The sequence below is a fragment of the Mchenga conophoros genome, linkage group LG11 (assembly GCF_057382185.1).
Source record: "Mchenga conophoros isolate Kocher_MC1m ecotype Shallow Benthic linkage group LG11, M_conophoros_male_GT1.1, whole genome shotgun sequence".
In the NCBI taxonomy this organism is placed as follows: Eukaryota; Metazoa; Chordata; class Actinopteri; order Cichliformes; family Cichlidae; genus Mchenga; species Mchenga conophoros.
The window spans coordinates 25,324,399-25,344,765 of NC_140536.1; the positions used below are offsets into that span (position 1 = coordinate 25,324,399).

Here is a 20,367-nt window from a genome sequence, read left to right on the forward strand (position 1 = left end):
TTTTATTGTGTTAGCTACCACCTGCAGTGGTTTCTGATAATTACCAAAACAAACAAACAATGAAGTAAGTTTTAAACAATGTCTTCAAAGCTTTCTGACAGTCAGTTTATTTTAAGATTATGAACTCATGCCTGTGGTTTTTATGAAGCCGCCATTACGCACTGTTTAGGAATTGAGGAAATCCTGCATTGCATGAGAACACTATTATTCACACAGGCCAAACCCAAAAAAGGACTTAAACATGAGTTATGTTTTAACATTTTTTTTTCATTTGGAAAATACCTTAAAGCCAATAAGTTTAATGGGCATCAGTGTTTTGGATATCCCGTCCTCCTCCCGTCCTCCAACACTAAGCTGTGATATAGTTTTCTCGACTTTGACTTGTGGCGTCACTTCAGTTGTGACAGTGACTAAATGTCAAGGTTTTTCTTTTTCACGTGGGTGGCTTCTTCCCTTTTAGCCTACTGAGGAATCACAACTATTGATCTCGAAATAAGTAAATGCTAAAACAGGAAGTTAAAATGGCAACGTGCAGATATTCAGGTTCAAGCCTTTCAGTGCCTTAAGGGCTTGTAAAAATACTGTTTGTGCTTCTAAAACCACACCTGCCAGCATCTCTTCTTCTGCTGGTTCAATTAGTAAGGAAAAGCTGCAGCATCTTCTCTAGTAATTTAGTCTGAGTGAGCAAATTATAAAATATCTGAGCAACCAGATGAGTGATAGTGAAGAAGGAAATAAAGTCTCGCTCAGCCTGACTTGCTATCACAGATTTGAGAAGAGATACCGTTCATAATGCTAACTTACAATAATTTCCTGGAAATTTGTCTAATCCATCTTAAATCAACCCTTCGCGCTAACACTTTGTAAATGACCTCATTAATATTTTGTAAAGTGTTTTGTAAACTTATGAGTGGCTATTATATTGTTGGAGCTTGGACCCAGTGGATGCTTTTATTTTGAAAGTCACAGAGCGACAAGGTGCCGTAAATCAAGTGGTGTAAACCATATAGCAGAAGCGCGAGTTTTAATGCACAGAGAGTAGTGATGAGATTTCCGGCTCTTTCGGCTCCGAACCGGCTCTTCAGGTTGTTTTGTTGCTTTAATTAATTTATTATTAACAATAATATAAAATTATGCACAAAAGGAATTACTAATGTAAAAAAAAAGTGGTTTTATTTATATATGTTTATATAAAAATATATGTGGTGGCCCCTAGAAACAAAGCACGTACAAATTCCAAAGCACATTTCTTGTCAGGGTCCTGGGTCCCCTGACCCAGCGTTTTTAGTTCTTTGTGATTTTTGTAATATTGTACTTTACTTTGAAGGTCCGTGTCTTATGTGAATGTGTTCAGTTTACCCTTCCTTGTCTCGTAGGTTCTGATTTCCTCCAGCTGTGCTCTCCTTCTGTGTCTCATTCCCCTCGTTACTTCCCAGTGTATTTAAACCCTGTGTTTCTCTGAGTCAGTGTCGTGTCGTCCCTCATGCTGTGTGGATCTCCCTGTGTCTCACTGTGAGTTTTAGTTTGTTGTTTCCCAGTTTAGTTTGTATGTTTTTTTTTCCTGCCAGCAAATAGAGCTGTGATTTTTGAGTTCATCCCCTGAGTCTGAGTCCTGCACTTTGAGTCCTCATCTCCTGCCTGCCACACAGCGTTTCATGACATTTCTAGCATTAACTGAACTTCCAAAACAGAGCTACCTAGATCATTTAAATTACACAATTGAAAGCATATGTGTATGGTTTGTGTATTTATACACAAGCACACATACATATATTCAAATAATTTTAAAAAATGTTACCTGTTACTACCACACACCAAATCCAGTCGTTGGTACTTCCTGGCTTGTGTAGCCACTAGGTAACAAAAACTCTGCGCCCTAGCATCCTGGAGCATTTCTGTTGTGTTTTGTACGTGTTTTGGAGTTTTTACATGTATTGGAGTTTGTACGTGCTTTGTCTCTAGGGGCCATCGTAAATATACTTTTATTTATTCACTCCACATAAAATGTAATAAATCATATATTACAAAAATCAAGTATTCACAGTTCAGCTTTTAACTATTTACATTTTCAGCTTTTTCCTTTTAAACAAATTTAAAGTGAAACAACACAAAACACTGCAAACCACAACACAATTAAATATAAATTATAATATGAAAACAAAAAGAAGATGCATATTCTCTGTCATATGGACCTGCATGAATAAACTTTCTGAATCCTTTATCATCTGCAACTGAAAATAGTTGTGGATGATTACTATACCTTTCTAATGTGACGTTGTTGTCCCTGGCTCGTTCTCTCTCTCTCTCCCTTATGAGGTGCCGTAAGGGACATTATTACTGAAACGCTCTCACACACACACACAACTGAAACGCTCTCACACACACTACTGAAACGCTCTCACACACACTACTGAAATTTTAGCTCTCACACACACTACTGAAACGCTCTCACACACACTACTGAAACGCTCTCACACACACTACTGAAATTTTAGCTCTCACACACACTACTGAAACGCTCTCACACACACTACTGAAATTTTAGCTCTTACACACACTACTGAAACGCTCTCACACACACTACTGAAACGCTCTCACACACACTACTGAAACGCTCTCACACACACACAACTGAAACGCTCTCACACACACTACTGAAATTTTAGCTCTCACACACACTACTGAAACGCTCTCACACACACTACTGAAATTTTAGCTCTCACACACACTACTGAAACGCTCTCACACACACTACTGAAACGCTCTCACACACACACAACTGAAACGCTCTCACACACACTACTGAAATTTTAGCTCTCACACACACTACTGAAACGCTCTCACACACACTACTGAAATTTTAGCTCTCACACACACTACTGAAACGCTCTCACACACACTACTGAAATTTTAGCACACACACAACTGAAACGCTCTCACGCACACTACTGAAATTTTAGCTCTCACACACACTACTGAAACGCTCTCACACACACTACTGAAATTTTAGCACACACACAACTGAAACGCTCTCACACACACTACTGAAACGCTCTCACACACACTACTGAAATTTTAGCTCCCACACACACTACTGAAACGCTCTCACACACACTACTGAAATTTTAGCTCTCACACACACTACTGAAACGCTCTCACACACACAACTGAAACGCTCTCACACACACAACTGAAACGCTCTCACACACACTACTGAAACGCTCTCACACACACTACTGAAATGCTCTCACACACACACTACTGAAATTTTAGCTCTCACACACACAACTGAAACGCTCTCACACACACTACTGAAATTTTAGCTCTCACACACACTACTGAAACGCTCTCACACACACAACTGAAACGCTCTCACACACACTACTGAAATTTTAGCTCTCACACACACTACTGAAACGCTCTCACACACACTACTGAAACGCTCTCACACACACACACAACTGAAACGCTCTCACACACACTACTGAAATTTTAGCTCTCACACACACTACTGAAACGCTCTCACACACACTACTGAAATTTTAGCTCTCACACACACTACTGGAACGCTCTCACACACACTACTGAAACGCTCTCACACACACACACAACTGAAACGCTCTCACACACACTACTGAAATTTTAGCTCTCACACACACTACTGAAACGCTCTCACACACACTACTGAAACGCTCTCACACACACTACTGAAATGCTCTCACACACACTACTGAAATGCTCTCACACACACAACTGAAACGCTCTCACACACACTACTGAAATTTTAGCTCTCACACACACTACTGAAACGCTCTCACACACACTACTGAAACGCTCTCACACACACTACTGAAATGCTCTCACACACACTACTGAAATTTTAGCTCTCACACACACTACTGAAACGCTCTCACACACACTACTGAAACGCTCTCACACACACACACAACTGAAACGCTCTCACACACACTACTGAAATTTTAGCTCTCACACACACAACTGAAACGCTCTCACACACACTACTGAAATTTTAGCTCTCACACACACAACTGAAACGCTCTCACACACACTACTGAAATTTTAGCTCTCACACACACTACTGAAATTTTAGCACACACACAACTGAAACGCTCTCACACACACTACTGAAACGCTCTCACACACACTACTGAAACGCTCTCACACACACTACTGAAATTTTAGCTCTCACACACACTACTGAAACGCTCTCACACACACAACTGAAACGCTCTCACACACACACAACTGAAACGCTCTCACACACACTACTGAAATGCTCTCACGCACACTACTGAAACGCTCTCACACACACACAACTGAAACGCTCTCACACACACTACTGAAACGCTCTCACACACACTACTGAAACGCTCTCACACACACTACTGAAATTTTAGCACACACACAACTGAAACGCTCTCACACACACTACTGAAACGCTCTCACACACACTACTGAAATTTTAGCACACACACAACTGAAACGCTCTCACACACACTACTGAAACGCTCTCACACACACTACTGAAACGCTCTCACACACACTACTGAAATTTGAGCTCTCACACACACAACTGAAAAACCAAGACATTTCAGTTGAACAGGAAGGCGTTTCAGTTAAACAGGAAGGCATTTCAGTTAAACAGGAAGGCATTTCAGTTTGTAACCGAGGACAAGGGATGAGTAAACGTGGCAAAGAAATAAATTGATCGTTTATTTATTACATGAGTTAGACATAATAATTCCCAGTCAATTCCAGACAGAACTTACAACACATCCTGCTGATATCCCAGCTGCACATGAGACTTACCACACAAACTGTGCGAAAATAACAATACTGCAACCCATCACACCCCGCTTAGCGACACTGCAATCGTGGCACACACTGCAAACAATTCGGGTCTCAGCGCAGCTGGGAATCAGTGCTATGTATGGTGTTAGTTAGGGGTGGGTTTTTATAATCGATTCATCGATTAAAATCGATTCTGGCTTGGATAACGTGAAATCGATTCATTAAAATCCTGAATCGTTTTTTTTAATATAAATTTATTTTGCCCGAAATGCCAGAATCTCTGGTGAAACCTCACAAAATTTCAACAACCACCAAACAGCTAAGACAGTAAATGAGAGCAGGTACACAACACACAGCGCAACCCGCGGATCAGAATCAGTGAGATGTCGCCTTTCTCACCCGACAGCACGGACACGGTCGGGGCTGAAAGCCGACAGCTCGCTGACTCTGATCTGTCGGCAGGTCCGCGCTTTGTTTTCACGCCGTTTTTGCAGCAATTCTAAAGCTGTTAGTTTTATCTCTCTCCAAACAATATTGACTGAACCAGCAGCAAAAGAAGATCCAAACTGCGCTTCACATAAACATCGTCATGAATTCCCTCACTGTTTTGCTTCCACCACGATAAAATCGCACGTCATGCACAGCCCTCTCTCTCTCTCTTTCTCTCTCTCTGTACTTCAAGAACAGTTTCCCGTCTAAAAATCAGTTTTCTGTATTATTCGCTTGCTTGTTAGGCACAAGTCTACTGTTGTTTACAGCGCAGTCGGCTGCTGTTTTTTTTTTTCTTCATTTTACATACTTCCGAAAAGAAAACCTAATTTCTGCCGTTGAATACTGAACAAATTTAAACTTTTTAAAATTATGCAAAATGCAAAACCTTAGCCGTGTCTCTAATACAACCGCTGTAATGTCAGAGGTAACGTTCATATGTTGATTAATGGTTTTCTTTCGTTTTTGATGTACTGCAGAATATTATAAAATCCCAGGCCAGGAAAACCACCTTCATGTTTTTATGTGTTTTATCTTCAGCTACTTTGACACAAAGGCATCTGCTGTGATGCTCACACCTTTGATAAAGTCTTGCATGTGTCAGCTTCCTTTTTTTTAAATACAAAAATATATGAAAATGTACTGATCTGAATTATAATATTTCTGACTGTCAAAATTCCCCATAATCAAATCGAATTGAATTGAATCGAATCGTGGAACAAATCGATTCTGGACCTTAGTGAGACAGCTGCATTACTTAACAATATATTAGCCTCAGCATAAGTCAAAATTTAGAATAGCGGGAGACGTGCATTATCCTGGTTATTTTTTTTGGCATATGTGCTTTTTGTCTTTTTTAGCAAAGAAAAGGATATCTTAAAATCATCAATAAAACCAGGGAGAGAAGGCTTAGCGTTCCTCCATTTAGCACAATGGATATGATATTTACTCAAAAGTATGATGATGTTAATAATGTCTGAGACATCCAATGCTAGATGATCCATATAAAAAAAATTATGATGTAATTCAAACAGTGGCACATCATTAATATTTAGGGAAATCCAATTTTTTAAGTTGCACCAAATACATTGTGTGATAGGGCATAGGAAAAAAAAGATGTTCTAGGGTTTCATTTTCATCAGTACAAAAAGAACACTGATCCACCTCAAAGCCAAATCTCTTTTTTTAGAAATTCTGCCACAGTATTAGTTTTGTTTAAAGTGTGTTTCTTTAACTTTAGGTAGAATAGGCTATTTCATAAATTTTTAGTATGCTTTATCCAGTGTATATGAAATAACTAAATTAGAACCATGCCATGTAACCATTTTGTTGTAACTATGAAATATTTTGTCTTTGAAGAAACTAGTAACAATTTTCTTATTGCATTTTTATCAAACAGCTGACATTGCCCTAGCAATAAATTTGGGAGCACTGATGAGAAATTATTGTATATCATAAAAATTTTAATCAAATGAAGCAGAGGCAGTGGGACCAGTTCACAAAATTTGTTATATTCTCTTTGAGAACAGTTTAGACAATATTTTTCTGAAAAGTCTGTGTAACTTAGAATGACACCGTTATCATCCAACAAATCTGTTATGAATATAATATTTTTGTTCAAATCAGTCACTCTTGAAAATTGATTTTTGATTAAGTGTTATTACCCTATTATTCCATAAGGTTGAATTATGGGGAGAAGTTGTGGGTAAATCTCATTTTCCCAAAAATGCAACGTCTGTTTTGGAAAGTTTGATATCTTTATGGGGATTTTATTTGCCGCAAAATCACATTTCAAAATAAAGTCTAATCCTGTATATTATTTTATTAAACAAGAATCATGGGATGTGGAGCTAAGTAGAGTCTGGCTGTGACAGACAAGATTTTAACCATTTAATTCTAAGGGTGCCAACCATAAATTCTAATTCTGGAGTTTTGATACCACCTTTATTGTATCCCTTCACAGGCTGAGATCTTTCTATGTAATGGGTTTTATTCCTCCACAAAAATTCGAAAACATTTCTATTCATGGTTTTCATGGTATTTATCATTTTTTTTATTTTATATCGTTTACGTGGCGCAAAAAAGGTTGGGGACTGCTGTACTAGCAGGTTGCTGAGTAGACATCCTTGTAGTGTTTTGAAATATACCACTTTTTCCATCAGTTTCCTTGTCAGGAAACAACTTCCTGCTCAGCGGAAATGCCTCTGGTTTCAGTTGTGTGTGTGAGAGCATTTCAGTAGTGTGTGTGAGAGCGTTTCAGTAGTGTGTGTGAGAGCTAAAATTTCAGTAGTGTGTGTGAGAGCTAAAATTTCAGTAGTGTGTGTGAGAGCGCTTCAGTAGTGTGTGTGAGAGCTAAAATTTCAGTAGTGTGTGTGAGAGCGTTTCAGTTGTGTGTGTGAGAGCTAAAATTTCAGTAGTGTGTGTGAGAGCGTTTCAGTAATAATGTCCCTTACGGCACCTCATAGAAAAAAGTGCGAGAGAGTGAGAGAAAGAGGGAAAAAAAAAACAAAAAACAAACAAACCACGGCTCGCAATAAGGAGGCGGCTCTAAGAGCCATTTCGTTCACGACCGACACATCACTAGTAGAGAGAAGGTGTGCTCTATGGTTAATGGACGGGAATTGGAAAAAGAACGGCTATTAAGGTGCAACACTGAGCAGTTTCTTAGCACCTGGTTGATGAGGGAACAAGGTTTGTAACAAAGTTTGTCCTGTGGATATGTACTTTGTTGTTTTACGGAGCATATAGCTGCTGACCGCTACTAAGGATAAAGGCTAAGTTTTCACCCACTAGAGGGTGCTAACATACCTCGTCATGTTTAGGCAGCGATGCAACGATTTCACTTACATGCAAAATTTGTTTCACTGTTATATCGTTAGCTTCATAGCATAAGTGCCTAAGTCATTGACTTAGTCAAATGACTTAGGCAATTATGCTATGAAGCTAACGATATGTTATTGTGGTATCGCAAGAAATTAGTAGGTTATATAAATATATGAGTATGCATAATAGTTATTATTCATAGATACCTACATCCTAAGTTCCTGTTATTCTTCTGAAAGAAACAGAATGAGTGTGTCGTTACAATGGTAATGCCAGGAGAGGCAGTATTAGTTCTGTGTTACATTAATGTGTAAGGAAGTGGAAGAAGAGTGTGTCCTGTAGGAGGCAGTAGAAAATGGATACTGATGTTCGGTACATGCCCTGAAAGAAAGGTTCAGTAAACCAGTGCAACGATACTTCATTGTAAGTCTCACTTATTGTATTTTTTTATTTTTTGAAGATGCAACAGTTATGTAAAGTTAAAGATAATTACTTTGTGATTAATGAATAAGTCAAAAGGTTAAAGGTAACACACTGTTTGATTTACTAATAGCCTTTTAGTCTGTATGTTGTAGCTCTTACGGTGTGTTCACATACACGGCTGTTTAAGTTAATAAAAGGATTCTGAACCATCAATTTGCGAGACCATCTTTTCAACCGGGGATGCTAAACACTTAATGATTTACACCATCAGAACTCGCTGTTTGTCTATAGAAGGAAGTTAATTCCACCAAAATTGTGTTTGTGCTTCGTAGATATTGCCAACGGTTTAAAAACATTAACTTATGTTTTTGAATTTGTCTTCCATCAGAAAATTAGTTTCAGTTTTGTTCTGACAGTCTTGGTTTGTAATGCAGTTCATTTGAAAAGTAGAAGTTATGAAACAATTTCATTTCTTCCATTTTCTGTAGCAGCATGTTGAAAACAATAAAGGTAGCTTACAACACTTCTTGCAAAATGTGGTATCAGTTACTGTGTATAGTGTCGTAAGCAGGTGGCAAAATGTTTACTTGAGCCTGAATTTGTAAGTTTGCTCACTTCCAAATTAATTACAGTCTAGATTTTAAAAACCCAGGACTGAGTAAAATAAGGATTTGAACTTTTTTTTTTTTTTTATAAGTGAGCAAACCTACACATTCAAAATCTGATGAATGTTTCCAGCACCTTGCTGAATCCATGAAAACAATGCTGAAAACAAGTAGCAACCAGGTGCTGATAATCATATGCATTTGGCTAACTGATCTAAAGCACTTTGAGGCAACAGTTGCTGTGATTTGGTGCTATATAAATTACATTTACAGTGGGGCAGTCAAACGTTTACTATAGGTCTTTACCAGGTTTGCACACACAGTAGCTGGTATTTTGGCCCATTCCTCCATGCAGATCTTCTCGAGAGCAGTGATGTTTTGGGGCTGTCGCCGAGCAACACGGACTTTCAACTCCCGCCACAGATTTTCTATGGGGTTGAGGTCTGGAGACTGGCTAGGCCACTCCAGGACTTTCAAATGCTTCTTACGGAGCCACTCCTTTGTTGCCCGGGCGGTGTGTTTTGGATCATTGTCATGTTGGAAGACCCAGCCTCGTTTCATCTTCAAAGTTCTCACTGATGGAAGGAGGTTTTGGCTCAAAATCTCACGATACATGGCCCCATTCATTCTGTCCTTAACACGGATCAGTCGTCCTGTCCCCTTGGCAGAAAAACAGCCCCATAGCATGATGTTTCCACCCCCATGCTTCACAGTAGGTATGGTGTTCTTGGGATGCAACTCAGTATTCTTCTTCCTCCAAACACGACGAGTTGAGTTTATACCAAAAAGTTCTACTTTGGTTTCATCTGACCACATGACATTCTCCCAATCCTCTGCTGTATCATCCATGTGCTCTCTGGCAAACTTCAGACGGGCCTGGACATGCACTGGCTTCAGCAGCGGAACACGTCTGGCACTGCGGGATTTGATTCCCTGCCGTTGTAGTGTGTTACTGATGGTGACCTTTGTTACTTTGGTCCCAGCTCTCTGCAGGTCATTCACCAGGTCCCCCCGTGTGGTTCTGGGATCTTTGCTCACCGTTCTCATGATCATTTTGACCCCACGGGATGAGATCTTGCGTGGAGCCCCAGATCGAGGGAGATTATCAGTGGTCTTGTATGTCTTCCATTTTCTGATGATTGCTCCCACAGTTGATTTTTTCACACCAAGCTGCTTGCCTATTGTAGATTCACTCTTCCCAGTCTGGTGCAGGTCTACAATACTTTTCCTGGTGTCCTTCGAAAGCTCTTTGGTCTTGGCCATGGCGGAGTTTGGAGTCTGACTGTTTGAGGCTGTGGACAGGTGTCTTTTATACAGATGATGAGTTCAAACAGGTGCCATTCATACAGGTAACGAGTGGGGGACAGAAAAGCTTCGTACAGAAGACGTTACAGGTCTGTGAGAGCCAGAGATTTTCCTTGTTTGAGGTGACCAAATACTTATTTTCCACCCTGATTTATGAATAAATTCTTTACAAATCCTACCATGTGGATTCATGGATTTTTTTTTCACATTCTGTCTCTCACAGTTGAAGTGTACCTCTGGTGCAAATTACTGACCTCTGTCATCATTTTAAGTGGGGGAACTTGCACAATCGGTGGCTGACTAAATACTTTTTTGCCCCACTGTATTTGAATTAAAACTTAGCATTTTAAATGTTAAAGTTTATGACAGTACAGTCAGAAAAACTGAAAAACTACATCCTGGAGTAAGCCTCTTGTCTCTAAAAAGAACATGTTAGCACAACTTAGGTTTGCAAAGTTTCATCTGAATGTATTACAAGATCTCTGGAACAATATAAGATGAGATAAGATAACCTTTATTAGTCCCACACATGGGAAATTTGTTTTGTCACAGCAGGAAGTGGACAGTACAAAAGTTATGAAGCAAAAATTAGAATACAATAAGAATAAATACAGTACACAACTGTACAGAATAAAATAAAAATAAAATACTATATACAATAGAATAAAATATACAATAGGACAAAATTAGAATACAAATGCTGTATCCAACTGAGTAAAAATACAATGATGTCAGAAAAGAGTATTGCACTTACTGTTACTGCACGTGTGGATGTGTGTGTTTGATCAGTTATAGTCTTTGTTGTGGAGTCTGACAGCAGTGGGGAGGAAAGACCTGTGAAATCTCTCCGTCCCACACCGTGGGTGCCGCAGCCTGCCACTGAAGGAGCTGCTCAGTGCTGTCACAGTCTCCTGCATGGGGTGGGAGATGTTGTCCAACAGGGATGACAGCTTAGCCGCCATTCTCCTGCCACTCACCACCTCCACTGGGTCCAGAGGGCATCCTAGAACAGAGCTGGCCCTTTTAATCAGCCTGTTCAGTCTCTTCCTGTCCCCGGCAGAGATGCTGCCACCCCAGCAGACCACACCGTAAAAGATGGCTGAGGCCACCACAGAGTCATAGAAGATCTTCAGGAGTGGGCCCTCCACTCCAAACAACCTGAGTCTCTGCGGCAGGTACAGCCTGCTCTGCCCTTTCCTGTAGATATGCTTTGGACAGACAAGAACAAAGTGGAGATGTTTGACCACGATGCACAGCGCCAAACACGGCATAACCACACAAACACCTCATTCCACCTGCCAGTCATGATGGAGGCAGGTTACTGATTTGGAGGGTCACTGAGTAAACCATGAATTCCCCTGTATATCAAAATATTCTAGAGTCAAATGTGAGGCCATCTGTCTGACAACCAAAGCTTTACTTAAACTGTGTCATGCAACAGGACAATGATCCCAAGCATAGCAGAAAATCTAAGCAAGAGGGGCTGAAAAAGTAAAGAATCCAGATGTTGCAGTGGCCCAGTCAAAGTCCAGAACTCAAACGGTCTGAAATACTGTAGCAGGACGTTAAGAAAGCTATGCATGAACAAATGCCTGCAAATGTCAATGAACTGAAGCAACACTGTAAAGAAGAGTAGGGCAACATTTCCCCCACAGTGACCCAACAGTCTAAAGTCATACAGAAACCATTTGCTTCTAAGGTGTTTCTACAAGTTACTGAAAGATGGGCGTAGTTTTCTCCATGCAGCTGCTGCATTTTGTCTAAGAATTTCTTAAATACATTATTATTTCCCCTGCTGAATTTACAATTTTCCTCACTTCCAAAGAAATATCAACCAGAATATTAACCATAAATAAATAATAAGTATTTGATCCACAAAGCAAAGCATGATTCAGTAATTGTGGGAGAAACCGTTGTTGCTGAGACATTTCTTGTAGTTGGTCACCAGGTTTACCCACATTTCAGGAGGGACTTTGGCCCACTTGTCTATAGAAACTTGTTTGATCATGTAGGTCTCTTGGCTGCTGCTTAGGAACTTGAAGCTTCAGCTCCCCCCACAGTGTTCCTCAGGATAGGGATACGGAAACGCCATTCCCATGACCTCAATGTGCTTCTTCTTCTGTAGTCACTCCTTGGTTGTCTTGACAGTATCTTTTTGACCATTGTCATGCTGGATGACCCATCCATGACCTATCTTCAGTATTCTGGCTGAGAGAAGTAGCTTTTCCTCCACATGTCCATTGGCCCCTCAATATGGTGAAGTCCTCCTGTACCCTTGGCAGAGAAACAGCCCCAAAAAATAATGTTTCCACCTCCATGTTTGACTGTTGGGTGGTGTTCTTTGGGTCATATCATTTCTTTTCCTCCAAACACACTGAGTTGACTTAGTGCCAAAAAGCTCATTATATGTTTCATCTGACCACAACACTTTCCCCCCAGCCTTCTCTGAATTATTTAGACGTTCACCTTAGAACATAAGACTGGCCTTTAGATGTGCCTTTTTGAACAGGTGGACCTTGTGTGTGTGTACCTTAGATTTGATAAAATTCTTGAATACTTATCTAACACATCCTCTAATCCATACTGCCAGGAAAAACATTCAACGGGGGAAATAAATGTCAGAAAACATTGCTAGGGGTATTTTTTTTTTAGGTAAAGCATTGTGTCCTAAACAAGCGTATTGCACGAAAAGTGGTGTGTTATGGAAGAACATCATTTTGTATATAGTAGCTGGCAAGATTTAGACTCTTTACTCATGTGAAAGTTATTATCCTACTTAGGAGGTTTAATGGTGCAAATGCTTGGGAACAAAATACTTCAAAGTAGCTACATTAAAAAGAACGATTATGCATGATTATTAATTATTATCAATCATGGTGGTGATTTAGAGGGGCAGCTTGTGGTCACTGAGTTGTCCATGAATTCCTAAATATACCAAAGTATTAAAGAGTCAAATGTGAGGCCATCTGTCCGACAACTAAAGCTTCACCAAAACTGAGGTCGTGCAAAAGGACAATGAACCCAGTGAACTCATCCACAGCAACAAATCTACAAGATAATGGCTGAAAAGAAGAGAATCAATGACAAAGGCCAGACCTCAACCTGACTGAAATACTGTAGCAATATCTTAAGAGAACTAATGCCTCCAGACTTCAGTAAACTGAAGCAACACTATAAAGAAGAGTGGGGCAACATTTCCACACAGTGATCTAAGACTCTGATAAACTCATACAGAAACCAATTGCTGGTATTTCATGTGTTTTTCTGAGGTAGTATTTTCCTGATTTTAAGACCGGACAGATGATTATATTTATATCCTGATAAGTAAACCATTTGAATCCTTAACTAGTTAAGGAACCACGTATGCTGCAACACAGGAAAGGCCTTGCTTATTACAGAAAATTGTCAAACCACATTCTGCATTTATTCCAGTAGCATGGCTCCATACTAAAGATAACATTTCATATATCTCCCTTTGGGCATCAATGCTTTTTAGCTTTTTAGCTGTGGGTGAACATAGGTTATTAATGTTAAGATTGTGGGTCATGTGGGTTATGAAGTAATTTCTTTTACTGCAAAGATCTGACAGACTGTGGAGGGATAGTACACTAACTAGTGCAACACTGCCACCTCATGTTTCAGATTTGCTATTGATCCAAAAGAGCATTTTTTTTACTAACGATTGTAAACACTCCTACTTATTCATTTAGCTGATATTTATTGAGCAGAGGCTGTTACAAACTTATAAATAATTATAATAACAAGGTTTATGTTTCATACACTTTTTTCAGTCAAGTCAAGTCAATTTTGAGCAGATATCATGTTTAACTTTAGATGATTAAGCGTATATTTTCTACAAGCTTACGTCAGGATTGATAAAGTTCTCATTGTAACCTTCTTGATTAATTTATTGGGGTTTCAGTCACCCGTTCATTAAAACGTCTCGCACTTCCCTCTCAGGGGGAGTTCAGTTGGTGCACACCCACCTCTGATGAAATCCATTCCTGGTGTAACTTCCGCATGCTACACAGTTCAGTTTATGACATAAATTTGGGTGTAGCACCAGCTATGCACCAATACACCCCATACAGTCTCTTTCTACATCACTAGCCAATGACTCTTACATGCCTTTATTGTATCCTCTGGTCAGTTTTGATCTGGGCCAACTATAAGAGAAGGACCACATCCTCCATTCAACTCACTTCTATGTGAGGCGCACTTTGGAAGGGATACATTTTTTAAGTTCCAGGCTCTCCCTTTTTGAAATAAGACTAAAATGCCTTTATTTGCACAGCAAGGTTAAAAGAAACACATTTTGGCACACAGGTCTTCAACAGGGAATAAAACATGAGTCAATGAACAATGAATGTTTCCTGAATAGGTGGAATACCACTCAGAGAAGAGTTTATTTGATATCTAAAAACACTTATTTTGGAGTAAAATATCTATTATTACAGGATATGATGTTCAGTTTTGCCAAACACAAACAGACGTGGATTTAAAAATAAATAAAATTTTAAAAACTCGTGCAAACTTCAAAGTGTGTGTTCAAAGCAGTGGTATGAAACCTTTCATGTGGGATTTCAATGAGTTTCCGACACTCACTGAAATTGCGACTCAGATTTGAAGCAGGAACCTTCTTGTTATGAGGCAACAGAGCAATCCACTGAATCACAGTCCTGTCACAGATCTTGTGATCCTTGTCAAGTAACCCTCTGACCTCTGTTCCATGCATTATTTGCAGTGTATATGACCACACCTGTGCTGCTTTATTCTTACACTGTCTGGAACAATCCTTAAGAAAATGATAGGTTGATGTCTTCAAGGGAACCTGGACAAATTTAGTGGGAACACAACTGAAGACGGTGCCAAGTTACCCCTTGAACCTTTGTCCTATATTATCTATTGTATATCTCTATCTATCTATCTATATACAGAGGTAGTACAAATTGGGATTCCCTAAAGCCACCATCCTCCTTGATCTGACTCATGCCAATGGATCTGAAGCATTCTGATTACATTTAGCACCTATACAGCAGTATATTTTCATATAATTTGGATCACATTAGGGAAAGTAATCAAATTCCAAGCCAGAGAATGACACTTCAGGTGTTTTTACTGTGGTTTGGTATAAAAACTGTTCCAAATTGACTAAAACAAATAATGTAGGGTCCAATTATTTTAACTATTTTATACAGCGAGTGACAATAGTGCACCCTTGTGGTAAAAAGGGTGGTTTCAACAAAATCAGCCTCTGACCTCAGTGCTCCTGCCACTCCGTGGAAACAAAAAGAAAAGTTGATAAATAACAGTGGGTGCTACCATTCAGTCTACCAGGTCGAGGTTACCGAGATTTAAACTCCTCAGAGATCTGTAGTAGATGCACCTATGGTATCAATGTGAAAATCCTACATCCCAGCTTTCTTAAGTTATCACATTCAAATTTAGGTGTTCGCCCTGGGTGACAAGACCGCATCAGCATTTTGCTGAGGGTAACGAATATATCTGAGAGGATTAAATGAACTTAGTTACTCATGAAGGCCTTGCTGATACTAAATAACAGAACTGAAAACCTGCTACTGATATTCAAGTGAACTTTAAGACGAAAGCAGGCAGATATGTAACAAGGCCAATGTGAACAGAAGTTTTTGTCAGATAAAGCTTTAGAGCATTTTTGTTCATTAGTTATTGACTTCTGTGTTCACATTTTAGACATAATTACACTCTAAATGTAGTTGTAGGAGCGCACTCAATTTATTCAGCTTACTGATTTTAAATGCTGAGAAATAATAAAAGAATGAACTTTTTTGATAATAACACGATCGTTTTAAATTACAGATGGCAAAAAAAAAAGAAAGAACTCACAATTGATTTGTGAAATTGATTTATTTGCTCTCTGGTGACTCACAAGTCAATCCAAGACAGCAGAATACTGAACAACTTCCTGAAATAAAGCTGCACTGGTATTTATTAAATCAACCACACTAAAGACCAGTTTATAACAGAGGCAGGAAACACATGTTTAAGCTTTAAAACTGTGCTTGTTGTGCGTGTTTTTAGTTTGTAAGACCAGTGCTAATAATGAAAGGGTAACAGTTGTAAAGACATTTGTAGGCAGATGAAAGAGGTTGCAAGTAATAGTCTTGCAGCCACCTGTCATGACGGGTTAGTTCAGATCTTTCCAGGGAAACTTCCGTTTTCTATCTGCTCATCCCATTTAGAAACCTGCAGGAGACATTAAAGAAAACATGAGGCTTAAGTGTAACTTACGCCTACCAGCAGCATTATTAGCCTTGGAAATGGTGATGAGACACAACAGTCTCACACAAGTTACATGTGATGTGGAAACTGTTTCAAAACATCAACTGCAAACAAGGTTTCCAGCTTTGACTGCAACACATGCAGCAGTGAGAACTTTGTGTCACAACAGTAAATGTGATGAAACGCAAAAGCCTAATGTGGTTAAAGAGCCCCAAACTCCTGTTTACTCCAGAACAGTCATTCAGAAGAAAAAAAACAAAAAAACAAAACACTGGAAGTACAGGGAAACAAACTGTGGCAGTCAGAGACATCTGCAGTTTCTTCTTAAACTTACCCAGCTCATAGGGCAGAGGCTCTTGTAAACCTTCTGGTACCACTCACATGGAGAAACTTCCTGGCCTTTGGCTGACAGAGCTTTGTTGCACCTGTGGAAGTCTGCAAGAACAAAAACGGTACAGGGTTTACTTAAATGATAAAAGTCTTCTTGAAGACAAATAGTACCGGCATGAAGCAAAACTAAGAGCTCATTGTGAAAACAGGTTAAAGCTTTTCTGTTTACATAAAACATCATTTTAAGCTGAACTGGTGTTTACATTGCTGAAGTACCTAATATGAACACTGAATGCTTGGAGGAGGGGAATATGTCTTTTTTGTCCTTCTCTTCAGGATTTGTTTGATATGTTTCAACTTCCTGAATAACAATACCTATTGTCTGTCCAGTGCAGCAGCTGCTGTTATTGCACTGATTTTTATCTATTTTTTTTTTATCTAACACATTTATCTGAAAAAAAGAGAACACAGAAAGATAACAGCCAGAAAACAATCAGGTTAGAATGTTAATATTAAGTAAAGTTTTGTTATGGTTTATTTACAAAAAGGTTTAAAGTCCACATCTGAGAGCGAGTGAACTTTTAAAGAATGTTTGGCGGTCTTGTCACCAAGTCAAGTATCTTTTACTCAACATACTCGCTCTTCACTAAAAAAAAAAAAAATCCTTTCAGGATTAATTTAAGTACTAATCGCTAAGAAGTTTTTACATATCAGTTAAAAAAACATAGCGATCCAAGTATAACATATAGCATATCATTATACTTGGATGGATTGTGTTACACAGTGAAGGCATAGTGATACTAGTGTAACATTGGGCTTTATAATGTATACTTTGTGAGACTCATATAGGGAAGTTTGAAAATTATGCATGAATTAAGAGTACCAATTCCAGTCATCAGTCTCTCCCCCTCCATTTATTTATATTTTGCTTCCAAGGAGTCAGACTTTGTCATTTTTAAAGTTGTCTTGAGTAACAGTTCTGCAGCCTTTCTGAAGACCTTTCAAAGTTTCTTTTGACATTGGCTGCTTTTCGCTCATTATTAGTCCAGTCCTTGTACATGAACATTTCCAGAGGAATATTTTTTTGGTTTCTTTGTTTAGCCAACGAACACTGACCTATAAAAGCATTAAAAAGGTCAAGGGAGGAACCAGTGTTGCATCCACACATAACAACAACTCAGCAAAGAACCAATTTCAGATTGCATTTTTGGCACTTTGTTACTAGCACCAGTCACTGATTCCCATTTTTAAAGTTACATCTAAGAACCAGACCTTTTAAATTTTCTACTATTTTCTACAGCAAATGACCAGTATCATGTCCTTGAGAAAGGAAACATCAAACAAAGACTTGACAGATGCATCTGGACCGACTGTCAACAAGGGACACACGGGGGGGGGGGGGGAAGAAAAGCGTATCATTTTTTTAACCTTAAATACTGTATTTCCGTGTTTGTTTACATGTTCCAATGAACTGCTCACATTTCCCATTTCCATAGCACAAAGTGAAGAAATAAAAAGTGTTTTTGCACAGTACTAAAATTAGCCCCATACGCGCATGTGAAGTGCATGTCCTGTTGTGTTAAGACCGTTCTGGTCGGGTTACTGTATGATAATGTGTGATCACAGCACAGCAGTCCTCACCCAGGTAGTTTTGGAAGCAGTTTCTGGTCTGGTTGGTGTTTGGGAATCGGGCGTCAAACGGAGCCGTCTTGTAGTTCTTGATCTTATCTGACACGGCTTCGGCCATTTTTCTATCCTTCAGTCAGTGGGAGGTTTAAACGATGTTGAAACAGGGCACGGCCTAGGTTAGCCTGCAGGGGAAACAGGAATAAAAAGGTGTAAGACAAACGAGACATTTAACTAGTGTTAGCTATCACAGAGGGAACAACGTTAGTTAACCGAGCTACTAGACGTTTACAGTCTTATTGTTACTAATTCAGATACACACAAATTACATGTTTTGAGTATATAAATCTATTGTCATAAGCACACAGGTCGGTATACAAATGAGCCCAGTCAACGTAATCACACAAAATAACTCAGGCAATAGGTTATCGCTAGCCGTTAGCTCAAAGCTAACGAGTTAATCTGTGTGTATACGGCCGTAATTAACACGCAGCACTTAAACCGTTTTAAACGACAAAAAAAACGCTGGAAAGACACCTTTAAAGGTTCAAAAGGTTAGGATTAGAACAGCATACTACGAAGTTACGAAGCTAACCTTGGGACGCTTCTTCAACGTGTCCTCTCTAGAAAAAATTGTCCTTCCTCTCCGACGCGCAAGGCACGCTGGGATATCGCCGTAATCAAATCCGTCCTGTTTATTTACGACAGCGTTTAATCTTTAACAGTCACGTATTTGTATAATAATTGTATTTATGTTTTTTTCAGAGGTAAAAAGTTAACATACAGCGAAATAAGAAGAGTCAAGGGTCAAAGAAGAAGTTTATTATATATTTATTTATTTGCTTCCCCCCGTGTGACCTCCGGATTTGTTGCTGCTTGAGGGAAAGCGGTGGTTTTCATTCTGCGACATAATATTTCCAGATTTTGGATCAAAAGATGACCTCACCTTCTTGCCTTTAAGGCTGTTTGGTTCCAAGTCACTTAGACCTCAGATTAAATCAATGCCAGACCCCAGATATCCTTAAAAAATCAGATACGTGTTTCTGCTCTTAATTTGTACCCATATTTGTACCCATATTTTGCTGCCCCCTCCCAGAGTTTCCGACACTGTGACATGATAAACAGAAGAAAATATGTAACCTATTAAGAGCAAATTTTTCAAAGCATAGCTTAACCCAGTATTATTATTTTATTTTATTTTTTTGGTGACATCTTCTTCTTTTAATGTTTTGGTTGCTCTTAGATATCTTGCATATATACCCACTAAATACTTCACTACTTATATGTTGCTAGGGTTGGGCTCCCTTTGATTCAACAAGGTGCTGGAAAAATTCCTCAGAGAGTCTGGTCCACATCGTGATGACAGCATCACACAGATCCTGCAGATTTGTCAGCTGCACGGATGTGAATCTCCTGTTCCACCACATCACAAAGGTGCTCTATTTGAGATCTGGTGACTGTGGAGGGCATCTGAGTACACTTGAACTCATTGCCATGTTCAAGAAGCCAGTTTGAGATGATTTGACCTTTGTGATGATTTGACCAAGGTGTGTTATCCTGCTTGAAGCATCCATCAGAAGATGGGTAGACTGGCGTCTTAATAGGATAGACATGGACACGGCGTTTAAATGATGATCAGTTGGTACTAAAAGGTCTAACGTGTCCCAAGAAAACATCTGCCATATTGCAACAG

General features: G+C 39.2%; 1 protein-coding gene across 2 annotated transcripts; it reads right to left on the reverse strand.

Moving 5' to 3' along the window:
• Nucleotides 1-16,324: 16,324 nt before the first annotated feature.
• On the reverse strand, nt 16,325-19,393 carry cox6b2 (cytochrome c oxidase subunit 6B2). 2 transcript variants are annotated; one of them, XM_085291829.1, is made up of 4 exons: nt 19,270-19,393; nt 18,690-18,859; nt 17,053-17,153; nt 16,325-16,682 (listed from the first exon to the last, which is right to left on the reverse strand). In XM_085291829.1, the coding sequence occupies exons 2-4, from the start codon at nt 18,793-18,795 to the stop codon at nt 16,629-16,631; spliced, it is 261 nt and encodes an 86-aa protein (XP_085147955.1). In that variant the 5' UTR covers nt 18,796-18,859; nt 19,270-19,393; the 3' UTR covers nt 16,325-16,628. The 2 variants fall into 2 exon arrangements, with proteins under 2 accessions (XP_085147955.1, XP_085147956.1); XM_085291830.1 differs by lacking the exon at nt 19,270-19,393 and adding an exon at nt 19,212-19,232.
• Nucleotides 19,394-20,367: the final 974 nt, after the last annotated feature.

Bases quoted from the DNA above. Each gene is read 5' to 3' on its own strand.
- cox6b2 (XM_085291829.1), bottom strand. From the start codon at position 18,795: ATGGCCGAAGCCGTGTCAGATAAGATCAAGAACTACAAGACGGCTCCG. The intron at 17,154-18,689 runs GTGAGGACTGCT...TTGTTCTTGCAG, and splicing joins CTGCTTCCAAAACTACCTGG to ACTTCCACAGGTGCAACAAA. The intron at 16,683-17,052 runs GTAAGTTTAAGA...TGTCTCCTGCAG, and splicing joins GCCTCTGCCCTATGAGCTGG to GTTTCTAAATGGGATGAGCA.